This window comes from Castanea sativa, chromosome 11 (assembly GCF_040712315.1).
Source record: "Castanea sativa cultivar Marrone di Chiusa Pesio chromosome 11, ASM4071231v1".
Lineage (NCBI taxonomy): Eukaryota > Viridiplantae > Streptophyta > Magnoliopsida > Fagales > Fagaceae > Castanea > Castanea sativa.
Window position 1 is genome coordinate 9,288,224 of NC_134023.1, and position 18,573 is coordinate 9,306,796.

The window sequence follows — 18,573 nt, forward strand, 5'->3', positions numbered from 1 at the left end:
TATGTAATGGGTTAACAAGTTAAAAATCTAAATAATCAGAGTTTTTTTTTTTTTTTCGAAATTTTTACTGTTATTTAGGTTAATTTTTATTATTATTGTTATTTGAGTTTTTTTTTTTTTTTATGTTGAATTTTTTGTTCGTTTGCTGTTGTTTGGAGACCAAGATAATTTTTTGTGAGAAATGTTACTTTCACAACAATTTCACAACAAATCTTAAGTGATAAACTATTTTTATGGATAAAAAAATAATGTCAAATGGTAGACTCATTAAAAACTAGTAATAGTTTGTCACTTAAAATTTATTGTGAAATTGTTGTGATTACAGCATTACTATATTATTGTTGAACTCAAATACCTAGGATTCTAAAGTCAGGGTGTTCAATATTTAGAAAAGACATTAATTTAAAAATAATTATGCATGTAAATTTTTTTTCAAGTATAATCTCTCTTTGGCAAATGAAATGCATGTGGAGCCGCCATGTAATTGATTCGTTTTCATATGAATGTAGAATACCACGTGTTAGGTTTTTAGTTTAGCAAATTCCAGAACAATGTATTAATTCGTAAGTCTATAATAAATCATTCATGTTCAAGATTTAAGTGTGAAAGGCAGGCGAAAGACGACACTTTGTACCCATTTTGACTACTCTTCAACAGTGGCTAGATTAATAAAAAATCAGGTTTAACGTGTTTTAATTTTTGAAGTCAGCTACTGCGCTGCGAAGAATTTTGTACCCTAATTCCATCTCATACAGGATTTCAGCAAAGGTTGTGGACGCTATTTCCATATTTGCTGCTAAATCATAGAATATCAAAGCCTCAATTTCCTTCAACGGTGAGCTCCCAAAATTCCATATCACACAGAGCTGGTCAAGTATGAAAGCATAGAGCCCAAATAATAGAAAAACCAAATAACTTGGACCTTTAAAGTAAAGAAAATTTGAATGCTCTGCTTGGAAGTATCTGAGAACAAGCTATTCGTTGCAGCAGTCTTGAGTTTTAGAAAAGCCTAACTTAAGTTCATAACTTTTGTGAAAATAATACTTGAAAAATCCTCAATAATTCTAATACAATTATGTTAAAGGCATCTGGCTAAAGAAAATTCATTATCAAATAAAAATAAAATACTTATTTGCTATGAGAGTAATGAAATGCTGTCTGGGGATCAGTTTTGGCTTTGGCAGTAACCAATTTCAGCGACGCACATTTCGGACTAGTGTTCAATACTTCAATATGCATAGTTTTTTATATATAATTTTCTTGACTACACAATTCTTAATTTTTCAATTTATGTTATTTTTTCTTCTGTATTATTTTATTCAATTTAGGAACCAGAAGAGTGTAAAGTCATATGAGATGTCAGATGAATTGAGAATAAAAGTTTTTTTTTTTTTTTTTAAAGATTTATTAGAATAATAGCTTCCTAAAATAATTCTTCATCGGTATTTTTTTTTTTAAATTTTTTTTTATAATATTTGTGAGTAAAAATACTGTTATATATGCTAAGCATCTAATGTATTATACACGTTTGTTAGTATTGTGTGTGGTAAATAAAACTATTTTTTAAGATTAAATTTAAAATGTTTAAGAAGTTGAACGTTTAAATGAAGCAAAAATTATCTTATAATTACCACTGTTTTCAAACCCGGACCGGACCGAACCGGGAGGTCCAACCGGAATCGGGATGAAAACCGATTTTTTATGCTTAGAGAACTGGAATTATTGTTAATTCCGTGAACCCCTTAAACCGGGGTTGGACTGCACGGTTCATGCAGAATTGGTAGTATGAACCGTGCGGTCCAACCCCAATTCAATTTTTTTTTTTTTAATAAAAACAATTTAACACAATTCTATTCTACTTAATTAAATTATTCATCTCTTAATTACAAGGAATATATAAAAAAATAATAATTAAAACCCTTCAAAGATATTCAACTTTACTTCAAAAATTAATCAAAAATTTTAATGTTTTCATGGTTATTATTTTATTTTATTAACTTTCTTATTTAATTAGTAAATATATGCTTGAAAATCATTAAATTTTCCTCAGATATATAGATATATTAGTCAATTTTTCTAGTTTTATAAATTTAATATCTATATTTAGGTTTTAATTAATTATAACTGTAGAGAGGGAAAATTCCCTACCTATCACAAGCTGATACATCATACTACCAAGTCCATAAAATACAACCAATTACAAGGTGCCACATACTGCTGCTAGGTTTTGCCATCACTATTCGGATTCCAATAGAAATTTGCCAAGTGTCATTGAAATAAAGGCATGAAACTGCATCAGCACATGTAAGCGATGACACAAGCAGCCCTGCACGTGTAAGCGATGACATCAGCGGACCAATCAAGCTGTGACAAGTGTCACCAATCAGACTCTGCCACGTGTCACTCACCTACCCCTAAACTCCTATAAATAGAAGCCTTCCTAAGACATTTAGGAGGACACACACAGACACAGACAGAGAGAAGGAAGAAGATATCTTGAGTTCAAAAACCCAGAAGCTCTTCCAGGATCAAACCCCAAAGCCTCCAAGAATTTCAAGAACTTCAACCTCGAATATAAACAACATTCGAAGCAAAATCATCCAAACTACTCGTCCAGATCTCAAAGTTCACTGGAATCAAGCTCAAAAGCCTCTAGAAACCTCAACAAACCACAAATTGGTGAAGCTCTACGGATTCAAGCCTCCAAAGCCCCGAAGAACTTCCACCATAAACCTTCAAATACGAAGAACAATTGAAGAGGAATCATCCAAATCATATTCCTAAATCTCAAAGTTCACTGGAATCAAGCTCAAAAGCCTCTAGAAACCTCAACAAACCATAAATCAACGAAGTTCTACGGAATCAAGCCTCTAAAGCACCGAAGAACTTCCACCACAAACCTCCAAACACGAAGAACACACGAAGAACACGAAGAACAAAGAATTTCTAACAAGCTCATAGCCAAAGATTCATTGTAATTCCGTTTCAAAGATCTTCGATCCATTCCTCAGCCAAATTGAAGAATATCTTATGTTCAAATCAAAATCACATTACCACAATTTCAATCAATAAATCTTTCAAGGAGATCGAATAAGAGGATCACTCTTTTGTAATTACAGAGAATTGTACCACACATTTATCAATACAAATTCGTATTTGTGAAACTATTTTACTTGTTCGATTTATTTCAAACTAAGAAATTTAGTCGTCTACAATAACGTTATCACTGTTCGACCCTGGTTTTACCTTGGTTCAACCCCGGTTCAACCTCAAAAACCTTGAACCTTTCCCTTTTATGGTTTAATGAACGGTCTGAGTTTCAAAACCATGATAATTACATGTAAGTAAAGTTAAGAAATATGGATCTTTCATTTTCTTAATATTGGATGACTTATTTAATTTTATATAAAAGATAGCATCTAAAAAAACTTATAATAAAAAAAAATTAAAAATTTTCCCATAATTTTTTAATTTAGTTATCTCTCAATAAATATAAAATAATTCACTCACATTTTGAAGCAAATAGCAAACACATACATAACTAAGTACAAGTGATTTCGTTCACACATTTCTTTCTTCTTTTTTTGAAATCATTTCCTTCACACATTTCAATGGGTAATGTTACGTCTGTAAAAATTTTACAATATATTTTAAATAGAAAACTGTTGCAAGTCGGTAGAAATGTGATATCAATTTCGTACATGGCGTTACTCTTTCTTTAATAATAGAGGGAGTTTTTGTGGACCAATGCCTCTAGCATGGGGAACAACTCTAAAAAGTAATAACATATCTCACAAAAAGAACTTCGAGTCGCACGTCAATACATGCGAATATGCGATACCAAGTACGAGTGATGTGCGAGCATGCTATAAAAAGTGCATGTGTATGCACATATATATACCGTGCAGCATGACTAATTCCAAAGGCTGCTGAGGGTTCCCTGGGAAATCTATCGAGAGGGTTCATCGTATTAGTTCATATGGGGAATTGAGTAGTTCCTATGATCCATCTGTCTATAGGTTGAAATAAGAGGATTTTATAACATTGCGCATATGTTAAATTGTCAATATAAAAAGTACAGTTTAGCTAGCAATTTAGTTGTAGTCTATAGCTACAACTCTTATTAAAATATTAACATACTTATATATTTTACAATACTAGTAGTTGAATTGTATTTATATATATATATATAACATGTATGTCAAATTTTAGGTTAATTCGATTGTTATTTACTATTTGATCCATAAACATATATTTTTTATACATATTTTTAGACTACAAAATTTAAATTTTGAATATTTGATTAATGACATAGATATTAATTTTTTAGAAATTTTATGAGTATAAAAAATATAAGAAGAAAATGTAATTTAATAGTGGATTTGTCAAAATTTACATCCAATAAATAGATATTGAGTGGAATTGTAATCATTGACTACAATCAAGTTGGTAGCCAAACTTTGTGCTAATAAAAAGGGCAAACTACTTAAACAGCCCCTTGAATTTTGGGTCATGTGCAAACATCACCCCCTTTATGTAAATTTAAAATATTAAACCCCTAAGCTATCATAGAAGATAAAATTGACTCCTATGCATAGTTATCAAAACTGTATTAGAGATTGAACTGACTGAAGAATTGGTTCACTTGTTCACTAGTTTAACTAGTGGTTCATTGGTTAAATTATAGGTTTATTAATTAATTAAATAATATATTTTATAATTATAGATAGCAACTAAAATAAAATAAATATACTCCATTTAGGTAAATTAATAAATTATAACAATAAAAAAAAAATACAACCAGGACATAAAGTTAGTGAATAAAAAATAAATAAACACATCATTCCATAAACGTATTCTTTATACATATTTTTATACTACAAAAACTTGAAATTTAAATATTTGATTGATGACATAGATATTAATTTTTGATCTGTTAGAAATTTTGCAAGCATGGAAGATATAAAAAATATATAATTTAAAAGTGGATTTGTCAAAATTTACATTTAATAAATAGATAGTGAGTGGAATTGTAGCTATTGGCTACAATTAAGTTTGTAACAAAAATTTGTGCAAATAAAAAAGGGCAAACTACATAAACACCCCTTGAATTTTGGGTCATATGCAAACATAGCCCCCTTTACTAAAATTTAAAATTTTAAACCCCTAAGCTATCACAAAAGATAAAATTTGACTCCTATAATCTTATGTATTAGTTCTACTAGCTTGTAACTCCATGCATATACATGGATATACTTAAAATATATACATTGAGATACATAGTATAATTCTTACATATATAATTTAAATATTATTGATAGTTATTCTTATTTTTTTCAGTCTTTAAAAAGTCTTGTAATAATATTATTAGGTAGCAAATGTAAATTGCTCATTTTAAAAAAAAAATTATATTCATTAAGTCTGTACTCTTTAGTTTTTGTACACAATAACTCACTTCGATGGATATTTATGATGTGATCTCACATTTTACTCCAAAATTAAGAAATAAAACTCTCTAAAAATAAATAATTTATAACACATGACATAAAATTGGACTTCAATTGTATAATCTAATTGGATTTTTAAACGGTGTGGTTTGCTAATAAATTTGATGTGAAGTACTAGATTGACTCGCTTTAATAAACGGTGTGGTTTTCTATTAATGATTAATTTGTCTAATCTTTTTCTTTTAATGATTAAATTTTCAGTTGAAGTAAAATTCAACTAACTAAATTGTTAGTACATATGTGATTCCTGTATGGAACATATGTCATCATGTATTGGTTAATCCTTTGACAAAACGTACTTTACTTGTAATTAGGTAGATCTAGGATATGTTTAATGCTTCAAAGAACAAGGTTTCGAGTTCAAGCGTTAAAGCCATGTAAGTCTTTCCAAAAATCAAGTGATGAAGTGCTGGTTTTTAAAACTTGACAGCTAGCTCGATAGCTAGTATCTAGCAAGATTTAAAAAGCTGTCTAAGTCCAAAGCTCAACAAATAGAGTATTTATCGAGAATTATGAAAATCAGATATTTAGTTCTGATTTCATGTCAATTCGTGAATATGTATTTGGGCTTTCTTTTCTCACAACTCTAAACATATATAAGGATTATTTTAAGGGTCGTCATAGTGAGCACATTGCACAAGTGTGAAGTAAAGTGTTGTTCATGCGAATCGTGATCGGAAACCTAGTTTGCCCTAGTTCTTCTTTCTCTTGACGAAGTTGCTGTGTTTGTACATTGTAGAGTTTTGTGACCAAGCAACTTTGAGATCTTCATCGTGTGATGAATTGAAGAACTTTGCAGCCAACATCCTTCTCAAGTTAGTGATCAAGTCGCGTACTAGGATCCGCGCATCTATTGGTTAGTCACGTACTGAGAGTCGTGCATTAAAATGAGAGATTGTCACTACAAAACAAGTCCAATTGGGTATTGAGGTAAGGGTTCAACTGTAGGTTGGTATAAGGTGCTGGGATTTCTTTACTTGTAACTGCTTGTTGTGATAATAGTGAATTCTTAGGAGTAGAGACCTTAAAATCACCCGGTGGGATTTTTTGCTTTGGAGGTTTTTTCCATTCGAAAACAAATCACCTTGTCAATTTTATTTTCTGCTGTATTTTATTTTAGTTGGTAATTTTTTTGTGTTGCTACGTACATTGTATGTTAATTTGATTAATTAATAAACTTGGGTAATTAATCAATTAATTAATCACAAGGGGCCAATACATTTTTGGCTTATCATAATTATCTTTTAACCACCAATAAAATAAAGGTAAATTTTGTATTTGACCTTGAATCTTTTCGTTGTATGTTAATTTGCTCTATGACCTTTCAAACGCCTCAATTTAGTTCTCTAACATTTTTTTATTTATTCAAAATGGTTACTGACATTAATTGATGGATAAAAAATACTAATGTGACTAAGAATTTAAATTGACACATTTGAAATGTTATAAACCAAATTCACACATATTCTAAAATAAATTAATAAAGTGTATACATTTTTTTTTTTTTGGAGAAAGTTAAGGTGGATACATGTGGTGGCCCGTTAACAAATATCAAGCGTCACTATTTCACACGTAATTATTGACCCAATGTTTGCGATGGAGTCACATACCATAGGTTCATACGCAACAAACTTCAGCGGAAGTTCCTTTTGTTCATTAGGCGATCATTCCATTATATATATGATACTCTGTCTTGATCCAATTACTCCAAAATTTCACCTTGGCTACATTTCTATGCTAGCTGAATCATTCAAGTAGTATCCTAGTGAAAAATTCAGTTGTATCAATCATATATGGATACCAACGTTGTACGCCTAAAATTTGTTTTCTTGCTCTTCTTTCCATGCTTGTGGACTCCTCATGCTGCAAAATGGGTGTACGTACCATCAGCGCGGATATCATCCACTGCCTCAGGTGACAGTCTCAATCCTGGTGACACCCTCAATTCCTCGAATTACATTGTTTCTGCTAAACGCAGGTTCGCTCTGGGATTCTTCCACCGCAGGATTGACAGTACTACCAACAAATCCTACTTAGCAATTGCGGAGATTGCTGATCAAAGTCGTCCTTTTAATCTTTTTGTGTGGTTTGGCAGTGGAAGCAATGCTATTCTTAACAATTCAGCCATGTTTACCTTGGACGGCAAGGGAACAATGAAAATTGTACAAGAAGATGGTGATCCTACGGTTTTATACTCTCCTCCTAAACCTCCCAAAAGCGCAGTTGCTACTCTATTGGATTCCGGCAATTTTATCTTAAAAGAATTGCATTTGAACGGAACTATGAAACGTGTCTTATGGCAAAGTTTTGATTATCCTTCTGATATACTTTTGCCCCGAATGAAATTAGGGGTCAGCCGCAAAACTGGCAAAACTTGGTCACTCACATCATGGTCAACAGAGCTCATCCCAGATCCAGGGCCTTTCAGTCTTGAATGGAACCCCAAGGGATACCAATTGATCATTCGGCGACGAGGGGAGGTTTATTGGTCAAGTGGGGCATTGATGGGAGGAAAGGTTTTTAAGAATATTTCACCAAATGTAACATCTATGTATGACTTCGTCATTGTTTCAAATGAAGACGAAGAATACTTTTATTTCAGTAACAGAAATCAAAGTCTGGTTTCAGAATGGTTGCTTAGTCCTATGGGGCAATTAAAGGACTTGAAAGGAGAAGATATAGCTCGAGCTGATAATTGTGATGGTTATAACACTAACGGAGGATGCCAGATATGGAAGTAACCAATGTGTGGGCATCAAGTCATGAATATTTAGTAGCTGGAGATTTTTCGCCCCCCTATAATTCAAGTCATGGCATCAGTGATTGCAGAGCTATTTGCTGGAACAACTGTAGTTGTGTCGCCTTTACTTCTCTGTTTGATAATAATACCGGATGCCAATTTTGGACCAGAAAGTGGGAGTTCATTTCCAATCACTCTACTGATCACCGCTCTATTTATGTTCTATCATCAAAGCCTTCTGATAGGGGTAAGTTTACTAATTTTTTTGAGCAATTTGCAATTCTTTTTTCCAGCTTTAAAGTGATAAGGTTGTGCATCTAACTCACTTAACTGATGGAACCGACTCAATCCAACGAAACCTTGTTGATCTTTTGTGAATTGATGGGTTGGATTGGAATTTTATTTTAAATCTCGAGTTACGTTATGTTCGGATTGACAATTTTTTCAACCCACTTGATTCACTATATATATAAGTTTATCAGTCAAATGTTTTTAGTTTGATTTATTTTAGTATTTTGATAATTAAATAAGATGAATTTTGAAATTTAGAATATAATTTAAACATATTATGTGAATTGTAAAAACTTATTGAAAAAAGTTGCTTAAAAAACCCACCCCAATTCGACCAATGTTTAGGTTGAGTTGGTTTCTACACATATGATAAATTGGGTCTGGTTGAGAATTTTTCAACTCAACAAGGTTAGGCTGGATTGCAAAAACCCTCTAATCTCCCATTTGATCCATGCACACTCCTATTAGTCACTAGCACATAAATATTGCAAAATTAATCATGTATACATTAACCTATAACCAACTTGACTAATTTGCCAAGTCGCTATCATAAAATTTTAAATTTAATTTCTTAGTATGTATGTTTGTATGCTAAACTTAGATCTTTTATATCTTAGATGAAAATACTATTAATATTATCCATCTACCTCTTTGCAATGCACAAATATTTCGAGTATTAAATATACTTTATAAGTTCATTACTCATTTTCTTCCTACTTTGTTTACTTCCTCTTCCACTTCCCCATTTTTTGTGCAATGTTATATTTTATTCTTTAAATTTTGAATATTTTGTTATTTGAACAAATATTTTCTTTTACTCCTAAATCCTTTCTTCCTCCTTAATTAAAATCTATATATATATATATATATATATATATATATATATATATATATATATATATATCCAAATTAGATGAATTAAACTCTCATCTGCTAAATCCCCTTCTCTCTATTCCCCGCTCCACCCAACACAATGCTAGATACATTTAAAATTTTAAGGCCCCGTTTGGTAAAATGGTTTAAACACACATTTTTAGTTTTTAAACAACATTACACACATTTCCGTGCACTTTTTCACCCACAGGTATTTCAAAAAATTATAAACAACATTACTCAAACTTCTCTACCAAACGGGCCCTAAATCTCTTAAGCTAATTAGGCTTCTCAATGCACACCAGACATGTAATCTCTTTATAAGTGGCTCTTCCACAAAATTAACAGTTGAATTTAAGGCATCAAAATTTCACTTCCTCCTCCTTGTAGATTGTCGATAAGCAAAATATAATTTTTATTAAAATATGATGATTACTAATACAGCTACTTATTACCGAATGTAGGAAAAAAGAACTGGATATGGATTGGTATTTCCATTGCCATTGCCGTTACTCTGCTTATAATATTATTGTGCATATTGTGTTATCTACAAAGGAGAAAAGTTGTAATTGAAGGTATATCATTCTCAAATAGAATTAACATGTTAGATTAAAAGTTTGTACACTTGTACTCCTAAATTAAAAGTTTGGTTGTTCCTGAGGTTTCCCTTTTAAAATTCTGTCATGTGGTTGCTTAATTAAAAAATTACACTTTCATCTCATGAGAAAAAAGCCACATAATAGAATCTTAAGAGGAGAACCTAAGGAATAGCACCTAAGTATTGTACCTAAGTCTTATTCTATGTGTTTTATGTCAATCTATACAGGAAATAATGAAGCAGATGAAAATGAATTGATTGATTTAGGGACATCAGAGAGATCTAATATCAATGATATTTTAATTGATGGGAAAAAGGGGCATGATTTACGTGTATTTAGTTATGCACACATCACAGCGGCCACACATAACTTCTCATTAGAATACATACTTGGAGAGGGTGGCTTTGGACCTGTATATATGGTAAGAGCCAATTATTTTTTATAGAATGATATTTTAATTAAACATTTTTTACGCTGGCATAAGCTTATTTTGTCATCACAACAGGGAAATTTGCCAACAGGGCAAAATGTAGCTGTAAAGCGATTATCCAAAAATTCAAGGCAAGGAATACATGAGTTCAAGAATGAGTTGATACTCATATCTAAACTACAACACATGAATCTTGTTAAGCTTCTAGGTTGTTGCATACATGAAGAAGAAAGAATGTTGATCTATGAATACATGCCCAACAAAATATTGGACTACTTTCTGTTTGGTTTGAGCAACATTCACTTTCATCTTAAGATTTCATTTTTTTTCCCTTAAACAAATTTATATATTGGTATACCATTTTGCTGAAAGTAGATTAGTGACTATATTTAACCTTTTGTATTTCACAGATCAAAATAGAAGCAAACTACTAGATTGGAAGAAGCGTTTCAACATAATTGAAGGAATTATTCAAGGATTGATATACCTCCACAAATATTCAAGGCTAAGAGTTATTCATAGAGATTTAAAAGCTAGTAACATACTCCTTGATGAAAGTATGAATCCGAAGATTTCAGATTTTGGAATGGCAAAAATGTTTAAACAAAATGAATTGGAGGCAAATACTAATCGAATTGTTGGGACATAGTAAGTTAAAGATGCATAAGTTATCTTATGAAATATAGTTAACCATGCATCAATATACATGTTTTTTGGCTGCTGCCAACTACAACTTATTGCTCATTAAAGCTCAATAGTCAATTTGTGAAATAAAAATGTTTGTTTTGTCTTTTTATGCAGTGGTTACATGTCCCCTAAATATGCTATGGAGGGTCTATTCTCAATAAAATCTGATGTCTACAGCTATGGGGTCTTAATGCTTGAAATAGTTAGTGGTAGAAGAAACAATAGCTTCTATCATACTAACCATGTGCTCAACCTCATTGGATATGTACGTATGTCAAGAAAACATCAACTGTGAATTATGTATATTTTGATCAATGTGATTCAGATATTCTAATTGACTATAACCTTCTTTTCAGGCATGGGATTTATGGCAAAAAGATGAAGGAATACAATTAATTGATCCAAAAATAAGTGACTCTTGTTTCAAAAATCAAGTACTAAGATGCATTCATGTTAGTCTACTATGTGTAGACGATAGTGCAACTGATCGACCTACCATGTCAGATGTGCTCTTTATGTTGACGAATGAAAGTTTGCCATTGCCTTTGCCTAAAAAACCAACATTTTCTATTGGAAGGAAAGCAATTAAGGAAAATATTTTTGATAAAGAATCAGAAGCGTATTCATTGAATGGCTTGTCCATATCCGAGATGCAAGCAAGATAGATGGACGTATAGCCATGTGGTAGCTATGTCAATAAATATGTCATGGCACTAAAGAGAGAATTGTCCCCTTATTTTTTTATAAGTAATTAGTTCAAATTACTTCTTAGCCATGTGAAATTTTATTCATTGAAGATATTATCCTATTTTAGTTTTTTCCCCTTAATTTTTAGTAAATATAACATTGTCAAGAATTTATACGTTTATTAAAAATTTGCCACTTTCCATATTCATTCTTATTTTATTCTTCCGGTTGAAAAAGATAATAATTTATTGTTGTCATTTTCTTTCAATTAAATTGATTGGTTTCTCTAACCTAGGTCTTCTGGCGGCGCTAGAAATCGTGGTTTGTAGAATTCTGTTTCCTACCCTGTAGGAATTCTGTTCCCTTTCGTAACTTGTTGCGCAGAGGGATAGGGGTTCTCAAGTTTCTCTAAGGAGTGTTATGCGACGATGGAGAACCTTGCGGAGGCCTAGACTCGTTTATCTTTATCTAAGAATGAGGGAGACGTTTTCAACTTCGAAAACTAAGTATGCAGGAAAGAATACACACTGGCGGCCAAATTTTTTACGAAACGTGCTCTGAACATTAAGGTCGTTGCTCGAACTTTGAAGCCTCTATGGCGTACTAAGCAGGATTTTGAAATCCAGGACATGGGCAACCACATTTTGTTGTTTGTTTTTAAGAATGATCGAATCTGATGCTAACCGAGTGTTGTTGGGAGAACCATGGAGTTTCGAAAAGTATTTGATTGTCCTGCGTCGGTATGAGAATGATAGTTCTCTGAAGAGGCTCCAATTTGATACGGCGAAGTTTTGGGTCCAAGTCAATGATCTACCTATTCGACGTATGGTCACAGAGACGGTAGAAAATTTGTGCAAGTCAGTGGGGCGGGTGATCCATTCCTATGATAGGTCTGAGATAGAGTATGGTGACTTTATGCGAGTAAGGTTGGAGATTGATATTCACAAGCCATTATGTAGAGGTAGGAAGGTTCGTTTTAGTCTAGACAGGGAGGGATGGGCATCGTTTCGCTATGAACGATTACCTATGTTTTGCCATTGGTGTGGGGTCTTGAATCACGATTCTAAGGATTGTGATCTGTGGCTTTAAAGTAGAGGAGAATTAAGAGTAGAAAATCAGGAATATGGCCCATGGTTGAGGGCTGACCTCCTAAGTTTGCTTTAGAAAAAAGTGGTTAAAGTGTGTGGAATGGGGGCTCCTGTTGCTGCTTCAAGTCGAGGGCCAGACTTGTCGAGTGAAGCACCAGTCATGAACACAGTGGTAAAGTTACCTAGGCGTGTTGATGTGCATTTAGGAAAGCAGAGGTCGTCTGAGACAAGCTTGGAAAGTGAGCATGGAGTGGGGACGAGTATTCCATTACATGGTGCAATATCGGATATCTTGAGGGATGAGGATTCTTTCCAAAATCATTTAAAGGAAATTGATATGGAACTAGAGGGGCATATGCACACCACTAAAGGAACAAATGAATCATTTTCTCTGGAAGTGGGCAAGGCCGATGGTCAAGGGGTAGGAGTGATTATGGCGCAAGAGTCAATCTTGGCAGAGACTAATCCTAATGTGGAGGATGTTGCAGTCCAAGCTGGGGTGGATTTGTCTAGGATAGTTACAAATATTAATAAGGAGGAAGGGGGTCAATGTAGTCCAAAAGGTTGTGAGGAACAGGACCAGCAAAGGCAAGAATCACCTTTTGTGGGCTTAGGCCAGCCAAGTAGTGGGCTGGACAATGTTACTTGTGCAGGACCGAATACTAGAACATGGAAAAGACTTCAGCACCAACCCATGCATGTGGGTACAATAGTTTCTAAAGATGTGGAGGTGGGTACTAAACGTAAACATAAGCCAGAACATGGTATATATGAGTCTACAGAGAACCCAGAAGCTAAGAAAAGGAGGGAAGATGATGAAGTTCTTGAGGTGAGTGCCTTTTTGAAAAATGAACTTGGATTGGCGGTGGCTGCAAGGCAGCACCGTGGGAAGCAATGAGTACTCTTAGTTGGAACTGTCGGGGGCTTGGGAACCACCACACAGTTCAAGCTCTCCGGAGCATAGTTGAAAAAGAAGTTCCCAGCTTAGTTTTCCTCATGGAAACTAAGATTCCAAGGAAAAGACAAAACAAGATGAAGGAAATTCAGAATTCCATTGGTTCTACCCAGGGATTAATTGTGCCAAGTGAGGGTAGAAGTGGGGGTCTAGCACTTCTTTGGAAACTAGAGACTTATGTCAACATCAAGGGCTATTTGAAATGGTACATTGATGCTGAGGTTGTGTGTAGGAATGTACAAGGGTGCTAGCGTTTTACAGGCTTTTATGGCCAACCTGATACTAGTAAAAGGGAAGAAACTTGGCAAATTTTAGAAACTTTTGGTCGTCACAATACGTTACCTTGGCTATGCATCGGTGACTATAAAGAAATTCTTAGTAACTCTGAAAAGTTAGGAGGCAGCTTAGATTGCAACAACAAATGGATAGATTTCGTGAGGTGGTGGATTTGTGTCAATTCAGGGACTTGGGATACTCGGGTGCTAGGTATACTTGGACGAGACATTTTGAGAACAGAGATAGTGTATGGGCTTGGTTGGATCGCGCACTGGCTAATGAAGAGTGGATGCAAAAGTTTGTTAATGCTAAGGTGGTCCATATTTCTACAATAGAATTTGATCATTGCAAGCTTTGTCTTCAATTGGGCTATGATACTAGACACCGAATGAGACAAGGAAAGTTGTTTCATTTTGAAGTCATGTGGCTTCGTGATCCTCGTTGTTTGGAGGTGGGCAGTGAAGCTTGGGAGCGTGGATTATCATTCTCATCAGGCTTTCCAATCCAAAATTGTCTCCAGGCATGCACGGAGACCTTGCAATGTTGGAATAAGGTAGAATTTGGTCATGTGGGTCGCCGAGTTTCAATGTTACGAACCACTCTCCAAAGGCTTGAGCAACAACCCGATCAACACAGTGAGGAAATTAGAAGTGTGAGGAAGGAATTGAATTCATGGCTTGACACCGAGGAGGTCATGTGGTAGCAACGCTCTAGAAATTTGTATTTGGTGGCTAGTGATTGAAATACTCAATTTTTTCATGTCAAAGCTTCTATTAGAAATTAGAAAAAATTTATTGAAGGGATGGAGGATAAATCTGGTTTGTGGAAGGAAGATCTGGAGGCAATTGAAGGCATTGTCCTAGACTATTTTTCTTCGCTTTTCACCACTTCCAACCCTACTGACATTGAGAGAGTTGTTGAGACTATTCAAGCTGTGGTTTCTGAACCCATGAACTATTTGCTTGGCCAAGATTTTCAAGTAATAGAAATGTATCAAGCGCTAAAACAAATGCACCCTACAACGGCTCCAAGTCTCGATGGTATGCCCCCTCTCTTTTATCAAAAATATTGGTCTCTTTTTGGTGATTGTGTTACACTGGTAGTTTTAAATTTTTTAAATCATGGGATAATTCCTCCGGATTTTAATGACATCCACATTGTCCTTATACCAAAGGTTAAAAATCCTCACAAGATTACGGAGTATAGACCTATAAGCCTTTGTAATGTCATTTATAAACTTGCTTCTAAGACTGTGGCTAATAGGCTTAAAAATGTTTTGTTTGGCATTGTCAGTGAAAACCAAAGTGCTTTCACTAAGGGTAGGTTCATAACTAGTAATATCCTTGTTACTTATGAGACTATGCATCATATTAGTCAGAAAAAAAAAGAAGAAGGGAAAATTGGAGAGATGGCTTTGAAATTAGATATGAGTAAAGCATATGATAAGGTGGAGTGGGCTTGTTTGAAGGGTATTATGGAAAAACTTGGCATTCATAGGAGGATGGTAGTGATTGTAATGAGATGTGTTAGCACTGTTACTTATTCTGTGCAGATTAATGGGAAACCTATAAGGCGTATTACTCCTACTAGGGGTCTACGTCAGGGGGGCCCTCTTTCTCCTTATCTATTTTTACTTTGTGCAGAAGGCTTATTGGGCTTGATTTGACAACAGGTGGAAAGGGGCAACCTCAAAGGAGTAGCTGTTTGTCGTGGTGCCCCTCGCATTTCTCACTTATTTTTTGCAAATGATAGCTTGATCTTCTGCCAAGCTACATTGAAGGAGTGTGAAGTATTGCAGCAAATCTTCTTAGTTTATGAAGCAGTGTTGGGGCAAAAACTAAACAGGAATAAGACGGCTCTATTTTTTAGCAGAAATACTCCAGGTGCAATTCAAGAGGAAATTCAACGGCGTTTTGGGGGTTCAGTGATTAGGCAGCATGAAAAATACCTAGGGTTACCTTCTCTGGTTGGGCGGTCTAAACGTAACACCTTTAATGATCTTAAAGAAAAATTAGGAAATAAATTGTCTGGCTGGAAAGAGAAGCTCCTATCAAATGCCGGCAAGGAAATTTTGATTAAGTCAGTGGCCCAAGCTATTCCATCCTATACTATGAGTTGTTTTAAGCTTCCAGATGCATTGTGTGATGATCTGGCTAGTTTGGTGAGGCGATTTTGGTGGGGGTAGCAGGATAACCATTCGAAATTGGCCTAGCTAATTATGACAAGATGTGTGCTCCAAAGGAGGAGGGAGGTATGGGATTTCGTGATTTGAAGGCATTTAATATTGCCTTGTTGGCTAAGCAAGGTTGGCGGCTTCAAACATGCTCAAACTCATTATTCTACTGGGTTTATAAAGCTAAATATTTTCCTCATGGTGATTTTCTAAGTGCATCATTGGGGAGAAATGCGTCATATTCATGGCGTAATATAATGGCAGCACAAAAAACTATTCAAATAGGGTGTCGGTGGCAGATTGGCAATGGTGATTTTGCTGGATTGTGAAGTGATAAGTGGTTGCCTATTCCGTCTTCTTATAAACCTGCAACTTTTCCTCATTTTTTCCCTGTTGATGCCAAGGTTTCTGCTCTCATCAACCCGGTTACAGCCACTTGGAAGTCTGATATTATCCACGAAGTTTTCCTTCCTTTTGATGCTGAAGCTATTCTTTCCATTCCCCTTAGCCCGACTTTGCCTGAAGATAGGCTGGTTTAGGCTTTTACTCCAACAGGTCGGTTTTCCGTTAGTAACGCTTATCGGGTTACTCGCATGGCCATGGCTGATACTCATCAAGGTGAGATTTCATCTTCCCAACATTTGGTTTCTTTTTGGAGGTGTATTTGGAAGCTACCTATGCCTAATAAGATTAAGGCTTTTGCTTGGCGAGCATGTAGGAACATTTTGCCAGCTAAAGCCAACTTGCATTCTTGGAAGGTGACTTCGAATAATACTTGTGAAGAATGTGGGGTAGCTGTGGAGTCCTCGGGTCATGTCTTTTGGCACTGTGCTAGAGCTAAGGAGGTGTGGTTAGCTGCGAATGTGGAGTTTGGAGCTGATTTGGGGGAGGTTAGTGAGTTCCTTGATCTAGTATGGTATACTAGGAACGTGAAACAATGGCCTACCCAGTCTTTGGCTTGTTTGTTCGCCATTGTTTGGGGGATTTGGTCCAATCGAAATGAAATAAGGACAAGTGGAGCTCATAAATCGGCCTCAGCTATTGCCCTTTGGACTATGGATTATTTAGAGGAGTTTCAAGTGGCGAATCATAAGATTTAGGTGAAGAAACCACAGGTTGAAGTTGGCTGGACTGTTCCTCATCCTCCATGTCTCAAAATAAACATGGATGGTGCCGTTTTTGAAAGGCAGAGGTCGGTGGGAATTGGGTGGTTGTTAGGGACCATTTTGGATTGGTTTGTGCTGCATTAAGTATGAAGGTTCATGGTTTGTTAGGGCCTCTTGAAACTGAAGCCAAAGTAATGGAGGAGGGATTGCGATTTGCTTAGGATCAGGGTGTCCGTGCTGCAATCTTTGAAGGAGACTCTATGGTGGTTTATAATTCACTCACAAGTTCTATCACCCCTCCTTCTAGTATATGCAATTTGATTTCAGGGTCCTTACTTCAAGCATTCAATTTTGGCGAGTGTAAATTTTCTGTTGTGCCACGGAGTGGGAACAGAGTAGCTCATGGGTTAGCCCATTATGCTAAGAATTTATCAGATTCGCGTACTTGGATTGGAGATATGCCTCCTTTCCTAGACGAGTTAGTGACCCAGGATGTACTGTCTTATCCTTCTTCTTAATATATGGTAGTAGTTTACATCAAAAAAAAAAAAAATCATTGAATTTATGACAATTTTTTCGCTTGTATCATAATTTGTAAGTATAAGATCAACCGCCTCATTGAAGATTGAGTTAAGTAAGTCAATATCGTTTCCTCTCCTCAGTTATGCAGGAGCATTCTCTTTCACCAGGGATGAGCTTTTCTACCACCGTCTCTCTTCTTTTTCCTTCCTTAAGAAGTAGTACGGATGGTGAGTCTTTTATTTGCTTGTAGAATGGACTTAGACTTCATCGAAAGTATTGAGAGTAAGACTCACGTCAGAAGAAGGGGAAGCAATCACTCTCCGGCCAATCCAACGGGCTAGGACACTTGAAGAACATTTACTTAGTATTATAGGGAAGTTTCTCTCCTCTCGACCACTTAACCAAAAAGCTGCAAAGGATTTGTTGTGGTTGGTTTGGAAGCGAGGAAACGATTTGAAGATAGTGGATGTTGGAGATGGCCTAATTCAATTTAAGTTCGCCATGGAAAGCCAATTGAGATGGGTTATGAATAATGGAGTTTTGACAATCAAATTATAGCGCTCCGAAGATGGGAAAAAGGCATAATGGCGAGAAGTTCTTTGCCAGTCCTACCAATTTGGGTTCAGGTCTGGGGTCTAC

General features: G+C 35.0%; 2 protein-coding genes across 2 annotated transcripts; both read left to right on the plus strand.

The window, feature by feature from the left end:
- Nucleotides 1-7,300: 7,300 nt before the first annotated feature.
- Nucleotides 7,301-11,792, plus strand: LOC142617471 (G-type lectin S-receptor-like serine/threonine-protein kinase At1g67520). The gene is given in 8 exon segments (XM_075790351.1): nt 7,301-8,264; nt 8,267-8,555; nt 9,856-9,986; nt 10,238-10,431; nt 10,516-10,726; nt 10,851-11,088; nt 11,242-11,392; nt 11,484-11,792. Coding segments are annotated over 8 exon segments (2,487 nt in total).
- A 685-nt stretch (nt 11,793-12,477) lies between these two features.
- On the plus strand, nt 12,478-12,903 carry LOC142616027 (uncharacterized). The gene has a single exon (XM_075788920.1). It carries the CDS (start codon nt 12,478-12,480, stop codon nt 12,901-12,903), a length of 426 nt encoding a protein of 141 aa, XP_075645035.1.
- The last annotated feature ends 5,670 nt before the right edge of the window (nt 12,904-18,573 follow it).

Coding starts and splice junctions, on each gene's coding strand:
- LOC142616027 (XM_075788920.1), top strand. CDS start 12,478: ATGATCGAATCTGATGCTAACCGAGTGTTGTTGGGAGAACCATGGAGT.